The 18,305-nt window shown below is 48.1% G+C and overlaps 1 protein-coding gene across 2 annotated transcripts in view; it reads right to left on the bottom strand.

Annotated features, from left to right (window-relative positions):
- Positions 1-18,305, bottom strand: part of LOC135412763 (AF4/FMR2 family member 1-like) — a 30,522-nt gene that overhangs the window by 6,967 nt on the left and 5,250 nt on the right. The window contains exons 2-16 of one of the 2 annotated variants that reach the window (XM_064651611.1): positions 11,754-11,818; positions 9,551-9,671; positions 8,751-9,050; positions 7,892-7,966; positions 7,496-7,540; positions 6,431-6,505; positions 6,035-6,079; positions 4,958-5,044; positions 4,305-4,335; positions 3,856-3,907; positions 3,066-3,126; positions 2,920-2,963; positions 1,546-1,606; positions 1,400-1,443; positions 33-93 (exon numbers count right to left, since the gene is read on the bottom strand). In XM_064651611.1, the coding sequence (XP_064507681.1) occupies positions 33-93; positions 1,400-1,443; positions 1,546-1,606; positions 2,920-2,963; positions 3,066-3,126; positions 3,856-3,907; positions 4,305-4,335; positions 4,958-5,044; positions 6,035-6,079; positions 6,431-6,505; positions 7,496-7,540; positions 7,892-7,966; positions 8,751-9,050; positions 9,551-9,671; positions 11,754-11,788 (1,137 nt within the window). In that variant the 5' untranslated portion in view covers positions 11,789-11,818. The remainder of the gene's footprint in view (positions 1-32; positions 94-1,399; positions 1,444-1,545; positions 1,607-2,919; positions 2,964-3,065; positions 3,127-3,855; positions 3,908-4,304; positions 4,336-4,957; positions 5,045-6,034; positions 6,080-6,430; positions 6,506-7,495; positions 7,541-7,891; positions 7,967-8,750; positions 9,051-9,550; positions 9,672-11,753; positions 11,819-18,305) is intronic. The other variant, XM_064651612.1, reaches the window with a different exon arrangement.

Here is an 18,305-nt window from a genome sequence, read left to right as displayed (position 1 = left end):
GAAGTCGAGATGATACAACACTGAAAACTGACCTGATTGTCATCACTCTCCTCGCTGTCACTGAGCTGAGGGACAATTGGAAGCCAACTGAAACTACAACCAGAAGAGAAATATCAGCCAAAGCAGACACATTCTCAAGCACCAAACTCTGAAAAAAGTTTTGGGTTGGGCTTGCCAAAACAAACCAACCTCCCCCATCCCTCCTGAACGTTTGACACATTCAGGCTGCAAAGCCTTGTCACTGCCTGAATGGGTGGTAAAATGGCAACACACAACCAGGCATTTCATTGGGCTTTCCAGCTGACCTGGGGATATTAGGCAATGGAGTTCAGGAACAAGGGCTGCCATCTAGAGGCAGCAAAGACCAAGCTCAGGGAGGGAATGCTGCTCACAAAAGGCTCCCTGGCCCAGCCTGCAGGGGGGAAGGAGTCTGATCCTTGCACAGGAAGAGACTCCCATGCTCTCAGCCTGCACTGCTCCCCAAGGGACAGAAAGCACCCTCTGTGCACCAGAAGCTGTGCATGTTCACTCTCTCTGTACTCAAGGGCTACCAGTATTTCTCCTGTCACAGGGCTCCTTGTTTTCCTGCTGAAGTCTCCTGACACACATACAAATTCATCCCTATTTCCTGTTCCTTCTGGAAACTAGCTGGGGCCTGACTCATGAACCCAGAGAATTCCTCCAGTGTCCTTCCAAAACTGGGGGAAAAAGCCTGGGAACCAGGACAGGAGTTTTACTTAATCTGCTCACAACTCTCTTCATTCCAACCTCATTTCCAACTACAGGCTCTCTGTGAGAAATTTTTCTCATGGGCATAGAAGAAAAATAAGACACCAACCCCTCATCACAGCACAGTTCACAGCAAGAAAACAAATAGGAATGATAACCAATGAACCCCATCGTCCTGGAGAACACTGGTGTTCCTGAGGCCTGTTAGGAAAACTACACAAATCTTCACACTCTTTCATGTCAAATTATGAACCAAGCAAATGAGATTTACAGCTCTGTGCGTCACCTCTAAACACCCTGAGTGATTTGATTTTATGATTCCATGGCAATAGAGGAGTAAAATCCTGGAATAAAAATGTGATTTCCTTATCTTAACATTATCCCCATTACCTACAGAAAGTCTTTAACACTCCTACCAAAGCACTCGACACACATAACACAGTTCTGGTTCATAAGCAAACTCCAGCATGCCTGGATTATACATTTCTAACTGGAGCTATCAGGAAAACCCCAAACAGCTGAAGCCAATTTTCAACAGCACCCTCAGGCAGGCAGGAACCAAAGCCTGTGGCTACAGGAAAAGCAAAGGACACTTTCCCACCTCCCTCTCAGAGAAATCAGAGTTTTGTTTTTCTCCTAATTTGGTCTAGCTAGTAGTTTGGGAACAAACCTGTATCTTGGAGGAGCATGTGCAGAAGGTGGCTGTTCAAGAACCTGTTGTGTTCACAAAAACAAAGAGGAGAGGAGAAGGAAAGGTTAGCTGAAGGAACTCAGAGCAATGCAAGAAGTCGAGATGATACAACACTGAAAACTGACCTGATTGTCATCACTCTCCTCGCTGTCACTGAGCTGAGGGACAATTGGAAGCCAACTGAAACTACAACCAGAAGAGAAATATCAGCCAAGGCAGACACATTCTCAAGCACCAAACTCTGAACAATTTGGGTTGGGCTTGCCAAAACAAATCAACTTCCCCTATCCCTTCTGAACTTTTGGCATGTCCAGTCTGCAAAAGCCTGTCACTGCCTGAATGGGGGGTAAAATGGTAACACACAGCCAGGCATTTCATTGGGCTTTCCAGCTGACCTGGGGATATTGGGCAATGGAGGTCAGGAGCAAGGGCTGCCATCTAGAGGCAGCAAAGACCAAGCTCAGGGAGGGAATGCTGCTCACAAAAGGCTCCCTGGCCCAGCCTGCAGGGGGGAAGGAGTCTGATCCTTGTACAGGAAGAGACTCCCATGCTCTCAGCCTGCACTGCTCCCCAAGGGACAGAAAGCACCCTCTGTGCACCAGAAGCTGTGCATGTTCATGCTCTCTGTGCTCAAGGGTGCCAATATTTCTCCTGTCACAGGGCTCCTTGTTTTCCTGCTGAAGTCTCCTGACACACATACATATTCATCCCTATTTCCTTCTGGAAACTGGCTGGGGCCTGACTCATGAACCCAGAGAATTCCTCCAGTGTCCTTCCAAAAATGAGAGAAAAAGCCTGGGAACCAGGACAGGAGTTTTACTTAATCAGGTCACAACTCTCTTCATTGCAACCTTATTTCAAACTATGGGCTCTCTCTGAGAAATTTTTCTCATGGGCGTAAGAGCAAAAATAAGATGCCAACCCACAGCACAGTTCACAGCACAGTTCACAGCAAGAAAACAAATATGGATGATCACCAATGAACCCCATCATCCTGGAAAAAGGAGGAGAACACTGGTGTTCCTGAGACCTTTTAGGAAAACTACACACATCTTCACACTCTTTCATTTCAAGGTATGAACGAAGAGAACGAGATTTACAGCTCTGTGGGTCACCTCTAAACACCCTGAGCGATTTGATTTTATGATTCCATGGCAATAGAGGAGTAAAATCCTGGAATAAAACTTTGGTTTCCTTATCTAAACATTATCCCCATTACCTACAGCAAGTCTTTAACACTCCTACCAAAGCACTCGACACACATAACACAGTTCTGGTTCATAAGCAAACTCCAGCATGCCTGGATTATACATTTCTAACTGGAGCTATCAGGAAAACCCCAAACAGCTGAAGCCAGTTTTCAACAACACCCTCAGGCAGCCAGGAACCAAAGCCTGTGGCTACAGGAAAAGCAAAGGACACTTTCCCACCTCCCTCTCAGAGAAAACAGAGTTTTGTTTTTCTCCTAATTTGGTCTAGCTAGTAGTTTGGGAACAAACCTGTATCTTGGAGGAGCAAGTGGAGAAGGAGGCTTTTCAAGAACCTGTTTTGTTCACAAAAACAAAGAGGAGATGGGAAGGAAAGGTTAGCTCAAGGAACTCAGAACAATGCAACAAGGTGAGATGATACAACATTGAAAACTGACCTGGTTGTCATCACTCTCCTCACTGTCACTGAGCTGAGGAACATTTTGGAGCCAACTGAAACTACAACCAGAAGAGAAATATCAGCCAAGGCAGACACATTCTCAAAGCACCAGAAACTGAACAAGATTTGGGTTGGGCTTGCCAAAACAAACCAACCTCTCCTATCCCTTCTGAACTTTTGGCATGTCCAGTCTGCAAAAGCCTGTCACTGCCTGAATGGGTGGTAAAATGGTAACACACAGCCAGGCATTTCATTGGGCTTTCCAGCTGACCTGGGGATATTGGGCAATGGAGGTCAGGAACAAGGGCTGCCATCTAGAGGCAGCAAAGACCAAGCTCAGGGAGGGAATGCTGCTCACAAAAGGCTCCCTGGCCCAGCCTGCAGGGGGGAAGGAGTCTGATCCTTGCACAGGAAGAGACTCAAAATGCTCTCAGCCTGCACTGCTCCCCAAGGGTACGACATTAATACTTTGGGGGTTTTCTCTTCAGTTTTGGTTTGCTTTCAACACAGATGATATGACCATTCCATGGCTTAGTGGACTTGGCATTGCTGGATTAATGGTTGGACTTGATGATCTTAAAGGCCTTTTCCAACCTAAAGCTTTCTGTGAGTCCATCCGGAAATAATAATGTTTCATGGGTGAAAATTCCCTGCACTCAAGTTTTCTAAGAAAAACCAGACTGATAAAACTTAATCTTCAGAATCCTCAAGGAGCACCAGTTTTTATGCCTTCCAGGGTCTTTTAAGTAACTGCCCAGTAGAGCTGGGAACAGAGTCTGGTTACTTACGATGTTCTTGTCTGAGAGCTCGGCAAAGTTCCTGAGGCTGTGCCAGACTGCTCTGCACATCAAACAGGAATAGGTTGGATTAATTTGCCTCACTTCTAGCCTGTTTCACCCTATGATCTCTGAGCACCAGATTGGAAAGTCACTTTCTTCCGGGACGTCTTTGCCACTGAGATTATTCATCACTCCATGGGCTTTCCCAGTGGGGTTTCCGAAGGGGGTTTCCTAATGAAATACTGCTTGTGCCCTGCTGGACTGCTCCCTTAATTTCTAGGTAATGAATGTTTACAGTCTCTAAGGCCATTTCTAAATTCATCCCTGTTCAACAAAGCAGAGGAAATCACCCTTCTTAATCCATGTAAACAAGTGATGTTCCCAACAACATTTCACACACCACACACAAAATGACCTGTCAATACATAACTGGGTGTTTGCTTTGGATTTCTGCTTACCCTGATTCTGAGCTGCAGAGCCATCTGTGTCCTAGAAAGAAAGACAAAGTGCATGTTGAGAATGAAATAAATCAGCTCTCTCTCAATAGCACTTTTCCAATGATTGGTTTCCCAGGTGTTACCTACTGGACTAAACACTTTGACTGGCTTGTCAGAGTCTGACTGGGAAGTGTCCCAGAGTCCAAGCTGGCTGACATACCTTAGCATGCACAGAAATGATACATGCTACTGCCATCAAAAATGTATTGGTGGTACATTACGGGTAGGTACATCTTTGAAGAAGTATTTAAAAACTTTACAAGAAGTGACAAGCAGCTTAACAGAATCAGCAAATATCTTTTGTTGACAATGAAGTTAAAATGGCTTTTGTACATCAACATCTGCCTCCTCTGGCTCAAAAGTCTTACAACTCTAAAAATACAAAACTTGTTAAAATCAATCGAAAAGAGGAAAGATCATTTTGCCACCACCTCAGCCCACTCCAAAACACTCAGCAGCACAATCGCTTCTAATTCTCAGCAAAACAGTGCACTGGAAGCAGCTGCTTCACAACTCGAGATCCACTGGGCTCAAAAGCAGGTGAAAGCACATGCAAGGGGCAGGAAGCTCTCTTGTACTTCACCAAGAGCCCTGGCAAAAAGGGGCTGGTTTACCTTTGTTGAGCACGGCAATTTGGCAGGCTCTGCTTTTGGAGGCGAATGCAGAGGTGACACAGGACGGGAAAATGTGAAGGTCATTTCCTGGAAAACAATTGAGAGAAGCAGCTCTCAGGATATTTGCTGAGACACAGAGAGGAAGTTTCACATTTCCCCGGGGTGCCTACAAAACTAGTGATATGCATTCCTAACAGGCAAGAACACAGGCTGACTGCTGAAACACAAAGGGATTCTGGAGTTCCAGCTGGAGTCCTTGGGCTGCAACCCCAGCCAGCACATGGCATTTTCACACCGTGCACAGGGAAGGGGTGACACGGACTCAGACCCAGGCACTGGGACCCCGTGTGCTGCTCACAGATCAAAGATGGAGACCTCACCTACGAGTGGATGCACTGCATAGGATTCCCCAGGAACCGGGAGTGGTTCTCCCACCCTTCACTGTGACCGGGGCTCCCCAGTGACTGAAGCCATCTGGATGAGGGTAATGGATTAACGGGGTAACTGGGGATGTATCTTCTTAATCACTGTTCTTTGCTGGTATAGGAATGATTAGATGCAGTACCTTGCTCAGTTTGGTTGTTGCACAAACGGTGCACGTGCTAAGCTTACTGCCATATTAAATGCAGTATTTTGGTTTGGTGTTGCCATAATATTGCTAATCAAGGAGGACCCTTCCCTCTACTGGTGTTTGTGCCTTCTCTGTCACCTGTCCATTGGCAAAACACGCTGGCAGCACGGACAGTGCCTTGGGAGGAAGGAAGCTCAGGAAAGGGAACTCCTGACTTGAGGAAGGAGCAGCTCTGTCTGTCTCACATGCCTTGTTAGTGTGGCTCTTGAACTGCACTAGACTGTATTACACTCACACCCTGAGAGCAGGGTTGATCTGACAACTCCAGCTGTATCTGAGGCTGACTTTGATCTTCACTGCTCCTCAGCACAGCCCACAACACACTTGCAGCAACAGCAACACCCGCTGAGTGAGCAGAAGTGGAGCGCTGTGTTTTTCCCCACCCCTTACCTTAATGCACACAAAATAGAAGGAAACACAGAGCTCTGTTCTTTGAGAGCACCTACCCTCAAAATGTCCTCAATGGACGGCACATCCGTAGAGTTGGTTTGCTGAGACAAGAAAGAGGGAAGCAGCATGAGTTTGTTGGGGTTTTTTCCTGACATGAGACCAGCAGGCACTCAGCAAACATTTGCTTACCAATTGCTCTAGGCATGGCATGTAAGACTATGAATAACAAAATGCTGGTAAGGACTAAAAGCCCCTTCAGAAGGGCAGTTGCTTTCCTTGAGTTGCTGTTGAAGCAGCTGAGCTTTGCCTGCAAAGGCCCAGGCTGCCTCTGCATTTCAAAGAGTTTCACAACTTGAGATCCACTTGGCTCAAAAGGAGGTGAAAGCACAGGCAAGAGGCAGGAAGCTCTCTTGTACTTCACCAACAGCCCTGGCAAAAATGGGCTGGTTTACCTTTGTTGAGCTTGGCTCTGCTTTTGGAGGTGACTGCAGAGGTGACACAGGACGGGAAAATGTGAAGGTCATTTCCTGGAAAACAATTGAGAGAAGCAGCTCTCAGGATATTTGCTGAGACACAGAGAGGAAGTTTCACTCTTCCCCGGGGTGCCTACATAAGTAGTGATATGCATTCCTAACAGGCAAGAACACAGGCTGTCTGGTGAAACACAAAGGGATTCCAGACTTCCAGCTGGAGTCCTTGGGCTGCAACCCCAGCCAGCACACGGCATTTTCACACCGTGCACAGGGAAGGGGTGACACGGACTCAGACCCAGGCACTGGGAGCCTGCGTGCTGCTCACAGATCAAAGATGGAGACCTCATCTATGAGTGCATGCACTGCATAGGATTCCCCAGGAACAGGGAGTGGTTCTCCCACCCTTCACTGGGACCGGGGCTCCCCAGTGACTGAAGCCATCTGGATGAGGGTAATGGATTAACGGGGTAACTGGGGATGTATCTTCTTAATCGCTGTTCTTTGCTGGTATAGGAATGATTAGATGCAGTACCTTGCTCAGTTTGGTTGTTGCACAAACGGTGTGCGTGCTAAGCTTACTGCCATATTAAATGCAGTATTTTGGTTTGGTGTTGCCATAATATTGCTAATCAAGTAGGACCCTTCCCTCTACTGGTGTTTGTGCCTTCTCTGTCACCTGTCCATTGGCAAAACACGCTGGCAGCACGGACAGTGCCTGGGGAGGAAGGAAGGTCAGGAAAGGGAACTCCTGACTTGAGGAAGAAGCAGCTCTGTCTGTCTCACAAGCCTTGTCAGTGTGGCTCTTGAACTGCACTAGACTGTATTACACTCACACCCTGAGAGCAAGGTTGATCTGACAACTCCAGCTGTGTCTGAGGCTGACTTTGATCTTCACTGCTCTTCAGCACAGCCCACAACACACTTGCAGCAACAGCAACACCCGCTGAGTGAGCAGAAGTGGAGCGCTGTGTTTTTCCCCACCCCTTACCTTAATGCACACAAAATAGAAGGAAACACAGAGCTCTGTTCTTTGAGAGCACCTACCCTCAAAATGTCCTCAATGGACGGCACATCCGTGGAGTTGGTTTGCTGAGACAAGAAAGAGGGAAGCAGCATGAGTTTGTTGGGGTTTTTTCCTGACATGAGACCAGCAGGCACTCAGCAAACATTTGCTTACCAATTGCTCTAGGCATGGCATGTAAGACCATGAATAACAAAATGCTGGTAAGGACTAAAAGCCCCTTCAGAAGGGCAGTTGCTTTCCTTGAGCTGCTGTTGAAGCAGCTGAGCTTTGCCTGCAAAGGCCCAGGCTGCCTCTGCATTCCAAAGAGTTTCACAACTCGAGATCCATTGGGCTCAAAAGCAGGTGAAAGCACATGCAAGGGGCAGAAAGCTCTCTTGTACTTCACCAACAGCCCTGGCAAAAATGGGCTGGTTTACCTTTGTTGAGCTTGGCTCTGCTTTTGGAGGTGACTGCAGAGGTGACACAGGACGGGAAAATGTGAAGGTCATTTCCTGGAAAACAATTGAGAGAAGCAGCTCTCAGGATGTTTGCTGAGAGACACAGAGGAAGTTTCACCTTTCCCTGGGGTGCCTACAAAACTAGTGATATGCATTCCTAACAGGCAAGAACACAGGCTGTCTGGTGATACACAAAGGGATGCCAGACTTCCAGCTGGAGTCCTCGGGCTGCAACCCCAGCCAGCACACGGCATTTTCACACCGTGCACAGGGAAGGGGTGACACGGACTCAGACCCAGGCACTGGGAGCCTGTGTGCTGCTCACAGAGCCAGCTTGGACAGCAGGATACAGTTTTGCATCAGACCTGGCTTGGCTTTGCACGAGTAGACTGGAATTCCAGGGAAGAGGCAGCAGCAGTGCCATGCACATGCGGGTGCAAGGACTCAGGTGCGTGGTCCTGCTCAGGGCTGGTGCTGGCAGCATGGACACGAGGCAGCATGTCCAGTGCCTTGGGAGGAAGGAAGCTCAGGAAAGGGAACTCCTGACTTGAGGAAGGAGCAGCTCTGTCTGTCTCACAAGCCTTGTCAGTGTGGCTCTTGAACTGCACTAGACTGTATTACACTCACACCCTGAGAGCAAGGTTGATCTGACAACTCCAGCTGTATCTGAGGCTGACTTTGATCTTCACTGCTCCTCAGCACAGCCCACAACACACTTGCAGCAACAGCAACACCCACTGAGTGAGCAGAAGTGGAGCGCTGTGTTTTTCCCCACCCCTTACCTTAATGCACGCAAAATAGAAGGAAACACAGAGCTCTGTTCTTTGAGAGCACCTACCCTCAATATGTCCTCAATGGATGGCGCATCCGTGGAGTTGGTTTTCTCCAGGAAAGGTTCAAGCTCAGATGATTCTGATGTCTTAGAATTTTTAAGTGGTTGTTCCGTCACTGAGCTCTGAAATGTCTTGGTTTGTCTGGAGCTCGGTTCACGACACTTGCTCCTGGTCTGTGACCTGGATTTGATCTTCTTTGGAAGCCATATGACCTTCCGCAAATTCTTCCTCATGTACTCCTTGAAATCATTGTAATCGCCGAGGATGTTCCTAATGCGCCTTGACAGCGCATCTTTGTTATCAGTCTGCAACACAAGAACAGAGAGCTGGAAAGTTCAGGAGCACCCCAAGAGATCCAGCTCAGCAAGAGGCATTTCTCAGGATCTTAACTGAATCACCATGCGTCAGCACAAACAAAGTTAGGCAAGCTGGTCTTGATCCTGACAGTCTCTCCAAAGCAAACGGGACTGCTCTGGCCACTGCCAGTCATTCCAAGCCAAGCTTGCAGGTGCACCTGCAGCCTTCAGGAGCACCAACATCAGATCCACTTTTTATCACCACAGCTGCAGACAAACGGGCAGCCAAGCTGCTCTTGAGCACTCTCCCTCCTACTGCAGGAGACCAACCCCAAGTCCATCGCGCTCTTGCACGGCCAGCAGAGCTTTAAGCACATCCTCTGAGGAACTGAAGTTCAGCAGATGGGAAGATGCTGTGTTTGCCTGTACCATGCTCAAGTCTGCTACACCCCATGCAGAAGGCACAGCTCTCCTTCCTCTCCTTCCCCTCCACACCCCACTGCCATTACCTTGTAGGGTTTTGCAAAGATGGGAGTCTTCCCAGGGAACTGGTCTTTCTCCCCTGGAGCCTCCCGTCTCCTCTTCTCTTGCGCCTCCAGACGAAGCAAGTCTCTGTTCTTCTTGGACAAGCTTTCACAAAGAGAAAGAGAAAGAGAGAGGATGATGAACATCTTACACCAGTGTTATCAACCCCTTTATACTCTGTGCAGAACCCATGGTTGTCAGACAATGCCACATGTCCAGCATGACAGTAATTGGGAAATCCACAGACTGGTTACAGCTGACAAATCAGTTGGGGCAAGCAATTGCTGTCCCACATAGGAATGAGACACACAAGGGACAGCATGCATCTTTCTCACGTATTTCTACTCCTGATACCAGCCATCAAGAAGAGTGGGAAGGGAAAAACTGTCCACCCATTTAATTGTGAAACAAATTGAGAAGCAGTCAACAGGAGTCATAAGCACATGAGCTGGCAGATCCCCTTCCAATGATTGGTCTGAGTTTACTACCATTCTTGTTCTCCTTCAGACTTCTGCCCCAACTCTCCACCTGAGGGTAAAAGGGAATCCACTATTTTGAAGGTATTGCCACTTTCAGAGATTGAATTTTGCCTACTTTATAATCAGGCTTGAAAACTCACTCTCTACTTTAAATGGATATTTGGAAAGATGCTGACCTGGGACACCATGGAGTTGCATTTAAAACAATCCCATAAATTGAAATCTCAGAAATTCAGAAAACAGCAGCTCAGATCGCCCTGTTCCTCCTCAGCCACATCTGCCAGCACTCAATTCCACCAGCCCCACAGCAAAACACCAGGAAAGCTGTGTCACACGCCCTGCACAGTGACTTCATGGAAAACCAGACCCTTTAAACTAAACCTCATCAGTGAAATACTATGGCAAAAGAAGGGAATCTCCTGCTCTAATATTTATGGACACTGAGGAAGGAAAAGCATGCAGGCATAGTGGATGCAGGTATCTCTCTCCTGTCTACATAGAATTCCTAGATTGTTCTTCTCAAGTGCCCCAGTTTGCAAGGCAAGAGCCTTGTCTTCCCCAGCACTGACATTTTCTCAAATACCACACCAATCGTCAGCTCCTGCAAGTTTAAACATCCCTGAAGAAGAGGCAGAGCTGCCTCGTCTCATGCTGAGAGGCTGTTCTTTAAAAGAAATAAGTTGTATCGCACTAGATGACATTCCTAATTCAGACCAGAAGGGTCTGCTGTCTACTGAAACACCCACTTTTTTAAGAGAAGTCTGTACCTTTTTTAATATAAGCTTCCACACCCCTGTGGAGACACCATTTCTGCCCATCGTTCCCCTGGGTGTGGTGTGACAAACAGGGAGGGTGTTTGTCAATCTGCTCTTCCCAGCTTTTGAAAACCTGGGCTATGCTGTAACTCAGAACACTGCAGAGTTCCCCCAGGCTCACTGCTGGGAAGCCAGGCAGAAAGCCTCGGAGATCCACAGTCAGCTCAGGCCCCGTGTGAGACACACAGACAGATACAGACACACACAGACACAAAAACACACAAACACACAGACAAACACACAAACACACACACACACAAACACACACACACACAAACACACACACACACAAACACACACACACACTCCCTCAGGGAGCGCTGCGGGGCCGACACTCGCTGCGAGAACTCCGCTCACGCCACAGAGACCAAAGACCAGAGAATGACTCAACAGAGATCTCTCCCCACACCACCAAAGACAAAATCCACCACTGAGTTCATGGTGGTGGTAAACTTTTCCAGGCTTCCTGTCATTATTCCTAGCTTTTCCCACTTCCTTCTGTTTTTCCTTTTTCTCTCTCTGCCTCTCTTGGACTTAATCCAGTTGAGTTATCGTTTTGGATTCCAACATTTGACCTGGTTTCTGTCTTAATCTCGCTTTTGGATACTTTGGAACTTAAAATCCTCCCCTCATTTAGGGATAGAGGCACACTTGGCCTCTCTGTACCTAAGTGGGTTGGAAGAGCAGGACGTCACCCAGGCCTGGGTCTGTCACAGAAGCTATGAAAATACCAGCATGTTCTGAAGCCACTCTCAGGGACATGACAATCCTGACTTACTTCTCCCCCTCAGGGATTATATTTCTTGCATTGAGGAGGGGATTAGTTTTTTGAAACCATCTCGACACTTGTCACAGCACCTGGGAGGTCAAGGTTACACCCAACGAATTCCTACCTCTCGTCACTCTTCCCCTTGTCTGGGGGTTCCATTATGAGTGACTCCAATCTGAGTCAGCCTCTCTAGAAGAGAAAAAACAGATATTCAATAGGGAAGGGACCATTAGATAACAATGGTGCAAGCCACAGAAAGACACAGGCCACTACAGATGGGAATCCTGTCACACACCCCCCTCAGCCTGCAGCTGGAAAGCCTAAGGGACAGACACATACACTAAGAGGAGAGTATGGATCTGAAAGCAAATAAACATTTCATATCTCTTCCCTGCTCAGAATCATGAAAACCATAACCTTGGCTGCTAAATCAACTGCCTTAAAAAAACAAGGTGCCCACTGGAATGGAAAAACAAAGGAAGGTGGCACAAGTAGGAAGTGTGTTCTAGAAGAAGTCATTCCAGCTTTCTTTCAACTTCTGTTGGATGGGCCTCACGTTGTCCTACTTTAGGCAGACAGAGATGTACACACACACAGGACTAAACAGTGTGGGAGGGAAGCCTGCTCTGTCACCAACTTATCCCTAACACGGCTATAAAGCCTGTGAGCAGCCAGCAGTGACATCTAGACATCTAAACAATCCAAGACTTTTGCAAATGCCTTTGACAGGACCAGGTTTGCAACCACACTGATGCCCCATGGATTTCAGGTTGTGTAGGCCTTATTAACCTGGCATTATTTTTTCCACAACACACAAATGCTTTTGCAACCAAGCTGTGTTTAGTAACACAGCCTTTCCTCCCTGATGTCCACTTCCCTGGCTGGACAATTTAGTTCGGAGGGCTTTTCTTGTTCTACAAGCAACTGTTCTAGTCTTTGTTATTGCCTGTTATTTGGGCTTTTAGCTCAAAAAGCTTGAAACAGTTTGTTGCTGCACTCATTTTCAGTCATGTGTGTTGCATCTTTCCCTGCAGCTCCCCACAAACTGATGTTTCAGGGGACTCCAAGATGCCAAGGTTTTCCTTACCAGCTACTGTCCTACGTGACTGTACAGCCACCACCTACAGATGAAAGCAGGCACCCAAGTGGCCCTGACTGGAATTTTTACAAGTGTTTTACAGTGCTGTAGTTGACCAGACCGATTGCTGTATCCCTTAGCTGGATGTAGTGAATTCCTCTCCTTTCTGCCTTTCTCCATCAAGTCACAGGCAAACAGCTGCTCTAATTGAACATGGAAGCTGCTTGGAAACTTGAACCTTATGAACCCAGTCAAGAGCTTCCCTTCCCTTCAACGCTGCCATCACTAACATTGACAGGGTGGGAAAAACTTGATGTCTTTGCAGGCATTCAGTTCTTTGAAGGGACAGCTTGATGGACACTCACAGAAGAGACCGGATTCATAGAACCATAAAACCAGAGAAGCATAGAATCACAGAACCATAGAATCACAAAATCATAGAACCACAGAATGGTTTCGGTTGGAAGGGACCTTAAAATTCCAACCCCTTTGCCATGGGCAGGGACACCTTTTCCTAGACCAGGTTGCTCAAAGCCCCATCCAGCCTAGCCTTGAGTTATTAAGAAATTCTGATGGCCAGTGTCATTAAATATATAAAATGTACATATTGCTTATTATAATGGCTTTGATTACTAGCACTGAAAAAATAATAAATCAAGAGCTTTGGATTCATTTCCGCAATTGAGGTTTTTCCACATAGGCTTTACCATCTTCCTCTGCAGTTACTGACTGCAACAGCTCAGTTGTAATTCCAACTAATCCCCGTGCCCAGAGTTGCTTTTGCCACAGATCTGATGGGTCTCCCCTCAACCATCTCTTTCTCAGCACTGGGACCTTTTGGCAGCACCCGGGCCACAACCAAGGGGGCTTTGCACTGCCCGTATCATCCTCCTTTATGAGGGATTCCATGGCTATCCTACTCCTCAGAGACACTTAGGTTTAAAGCTGAGGCAGCAGCAAGCCTTACCGGAACATTCCCTTCTACTTGAAATTAATCTTTCCCACTGCAGGCTGGATAATATTAATAATAAAAATAAATAAGTTCCCTGGAGAGAAGATTTCTTGCAGAGACAATTGTTCTCAGCTTGCAGAGGCAGCAGCAAGAATCTGGATTTCAAGCTGTTCCTGCTGATCTACAGTGATGGAAGGCAGCAGACACAAGTACCTGCCCTTTTTTCCCTCCCTTCCAGACAAGCAGGGAATTACCTTGCACAAACAGGCTTTCCAGGCAAGGAAGGACTCACAGACTGACAGTCCAGATACACAGTCTTTCTGGACAAGGAATGCCTCACAGAGTGGTGGTCCAGAGAGACAGAGGCTTTCCAAAGACTGAACACCTCAGAGAGTGAGGGTCCAGATAAACACAGGCTTTCCCAACAAGGAATGCCTCGCACAGTGATGGTCCTGGTAAATATGGTATTTCTGGACAATGAACACCTCACAGAGTGAGGGTCCACACAAACAGAGGCTTTCCAAACACTAAACACCTCACAGAGTGAGGGTCCAGACAAACACTCGCTTTCCACACAACCAACACCTCTCGGAGCGAGAGCTGCGCTGCGATCCGTGCGGCCGCACACCTCGCAGTGCTGCCGAGGGACGGGCTCTGCCCTTGGCAGGTGCCCGGTTGTCACCTGGATGTCACAATCACAGAACCCTACCGGGGCCCCGCCCACACACCCCACTGGAACGGGGCAACTCGGCACTTCCCAACATCAGGATACAGCACTACTGAGGCAGCAAATGCCCAGAAGCTGAGAGATTACAACTGGCACGGCAAAGCATTACAGTCACTGCCGGACAACAAGCCGCAGGACCTGCCAAGCTGCTCAGATTCATTTATGGCCCCAAAGCAAGAGGTTGATGTCGGCCACTCGCTTTGCAATTACAGATCACAATGAAAACCTTTTGGGCTTTGATGTTCTGAAAGGTCGAGCCTGGCATCTGCCCCATTGTGACAGGTGCTTTTTTGGTGCAAAGCTCGACCCCAGCCCTAAAAGAAATCGGGAGGCTCTAATGCAGTTACTTCACACAGCACCTACACACCCTGATCCAAAAACTCCTGCTGTGGCACAAAGCGCAACTTTTATAATTGATACTAACTTGGAAAGCCACCAGTATTAACTCTGGATTACCAGCATTAAACACAAACAGAGCCTCACCAACAGCTGGAGTGCCAAGTCCTGCAAACCTGACGGCTACAAGAAAAGAAGCCATCTTGTATTGAGTATTGCTGTCTTGCCATCTTGCCCGAGTATTGATGGGGGGGAACTTGCACTTTGTGTACCCAAGCCAAGAGCTTCCCTTCCCTTCAACGCTGCCATCACTAACATTGACAGGGTGGGAAAAACCTGATGTCTGTGCAAGCATTCAGTTCTTTGAAGGGAAAGCTTGATGGACACTCACAGAAGAGACTGGATTCATAGAACCATAAAACCAGAGAAGCATAGAATCATAGAACCATAGAATCACAAAATCATAGAACCACAGAATGTTTTCGGTTGGAAAGGACCTTAAAATTCCAACCCCTTTGCCATGGGCAGGGACACCTTTTGCTCAAAGCTTCATCCAGCCTAGCCTTGAATTATTAAAAAATTCTAATGGCCAGTGTCATTAAATACATATAATGTACATATTTCTCATTATAATAGCCTTGATTATTAACACTGAAAAAATAATAAATCAGGAGCTTTGGATTCATTTCTGCAATTGGGGTTTTTCCACATGGGCTTTACCATCTTCCTCTGCAGTTACTGACTGCAACAGCTCAACTGTAATTATGACTAATTCCCGTGCCCAGAGTTGCTTTTGCCACAGATCTGATGCATCTCCCTTCAACCATCTCTTTCTCAGCACTGGGACCTTTCCCTCCCTTCCCGACAAGCAGGGAATTACCTTGCACAAACAGGCTTTCCAGGCAAGGAAGGACTCAGAGAATGACAGTCCAGATGCACACGGGCTTTCTGGACAAGGAATGCCTCGCAGAGTGGTGGTCCAGAGGCTTTCCAAAGACTGAACACCTCAGAGAGTGAGGGTCCAGATAAACACAGGCTTTCCCAACAAGGAATGCCTCGCACAGTGATGGTCCTGGTAAATAAGGTATTTCCGAACACTGAACACCTCACAGAGTGAGGGTCCAGACAAACACTCGCTTTCCACACAACCAACACCTCTCGGAGCGAGAGCTGCGCTGCGATCCGTGCGGCCGCACACCTCGCAGTGCTGCCGAGGGACGGGCTCTGCCTTTGGCAGGTGCCCGGTTGTCACCTGGATGTCACAATCACAGAACCCTGCCGGGGCCCTGCCCACACACCCCACTGGAACGGGGCAACTCAGCTCCCTTGTAGTGGGGAGCTCCCAAGTAGTTCAAAACTGCACCTGCCCTCACAGAAGTACTGAAATCACCCCAGAAGTATCTTTACATCACATTCTTGGATCTATTGCATTACTCTTTCACTGCCCTCACCTTGTCAGTCACTGAGCGCATCCCTACTTCATATAGAGAAACCAAGGATTAAATGTCACTTACACACCCTCAGCAGGAGCTCAGAAGGGTCCTGGAAAACTCACCAAGCAGTCAAGGGATAATAAAACCAGTATTGCTTCAGATCGCTGCCACCTTGGAGCGTCTCTGTGGCATCAGCCAGCCCTGTAAGTCATGGGCTGCCTTCTCCATGCCATGCACCCAGGAGCAAGAGATGGAGGTGGCACCAGCTCCAAAAGCCAGGTCTGAGCTGAACCCCAGCATGGTAAAGCACCAAAACAAGCTGAAGAGAAGTCGGGGGAGACTGACACATGGCAGTGAAGGGATTCAGAAGACAGCCCTGAGAGCCCCCTGAAGACAGCCATGCCAGGCAGAGTGATGCTTTTACCCTGCAGGGATCAGCTTCCGACCATGACTTTCTCCGCAAATTCTCTTCTGGATTTAAAGCTACTAAAAGTCTATTAGGGAGAGCCTGCATCAATCCCCTGATATCCCTGGGATATAGGGGTGAAACTAGAACTTCTTTCAAAAAAAAAAAAAACAGAACACAATGAATGCAAGAAGTTCAGCTGTTCTCCAAGGAAAACAGCAGCACATGCTCGCAGAGGGAAGAGTACCTCTCCACATCTCCTAAAGCTGCCCTGAAAGAACAAAAATCTATTCCTAATTAAAGCTGTGTTTGATGCACTACAAGTAGGGAATTCACAGAGGAATTTGCTGTTGAATAAGTATAACATCTTTGCAGGGTGAAAAGCCTATTCTAGAACAGTCCAGGTGGCCTTTGCCATGATTTGTTTGCCATTACCTTGGCAAAGCAGCGCCCCTGGCACCCAGCTGGGGAGAGGAGACAGCCAAGCCAGATACCTGGGAAGCAGCCAGTTCCCAACCTTGGCCTTCTTGGCTGGGGGTTAGCAAAACCTCGGGCTTTGCCAACGCACCTGCCTGGAACCAGGGCAGAGGGGTCAGGGGCTGCTCAGCCACGCACACCAAGGTGCCCTGAGGTCAGGGTGCCTGCAGAAAGAGCGAGAAGCCCAAAGCCCCACTCAATGCCCAGAAGGGAGCTTCCAGTTTGGTGTGTCCGGCAGCACCAAGAGCTTCTCAGCCTGAATTTCAGGATTTCTCACTCCTGCTGGGGCCAGTCAGAGCTGGGCAAAGCCTCTGTGCTGGGGGAACACAGGGTGCCTGGTGTGATAGAGGGCAAAGCCCCCCCTGCTCCAGATCCCCGTCAGCCTGGTTACGAAAGCCACTGGGGGCACGTCCGTCCGGCACAGGGGCACTTACATAACCAGGAGGGCCAGTGACGCAGGGCAGAGCTGGGTACTGGCCAGGCCTGGATGCTGACCAAGAAGTGGGAGCTGCCCGCAGCCCTGCCTCCAGGCAGCCCAACCACTGCACTGCTCTGGAGCACAACCCCCCGGGGAAAGTCCAGTCCCGGGTTTGGCTGCCAGCTCCACCGTTCCAGCCCCTCTGGAGTTACAAACGTACTGGCTGGAAACTGATGACTGGTGGGCTTCTTTACTGAGGCACCAAGGTACCGTGAAACCAGGGTAACAGAGCTTGAAAAATAGAAGTTGTGTTTATTTCCAAAGATTAGCATCATTTCACCTGAGGACTGCAGTGCCCAGCCAAGGATCCTCAGCATCTCTACGTCAGAGAGTTCTCCAACAGTACCCATCACTTTGCTTTTCAAGAGGAGGCCGGAGAGTAGCAATGTAGCTTAGGACATAAATATCCCACATAGGATTTGCAGAGCAGCTTCCAAACTACAGTTAGTCAGATAGGAAAACTCTGACTATGAAAACTCTGATATATGACTGTTTTGATCACGGAGGGTGTAGCCATTGCATCCGTTTCACTAGAAAAACAGCTGAGCTTTGTTAAGTGTGTTTGGAAGGAGGACACTGGATGGCCCCAAGGGCTACAACAGTCAGGTGCAGTGTCCTAGTTAGAACAGCTGGGACCAGTTCATCATTGTACGGGTATAACCCAAAAATGTGTATTCTATAGCCTTCCATGCCATTTCCCAGAAACTGTTATCAATGAACCATTTGCACCATCTGCACATAGAGCCTGACTCCTCAGGCTCTAAACTAGGTGTTAAGAGGCCTGTGAGA

The sequence above is a fragment of the Pseudopipra pipra genome, chromosome 4, assembly GCF_036250125.1.
Source record: "Pseudopipra pipra isolate bDixPip1 chromosome 4, bDixPip1.hap1, whole genome shotgun sequence".
Lineage (NCBI taxonomy): Eukaryota > Metazoa > Chordata > Aves > Passeriformes > Pipridae > Pseudopipra > Pseudopipra pipra.
This window is presented reverse-complemented; position numbering and strand designations above follow the sequence as displayed.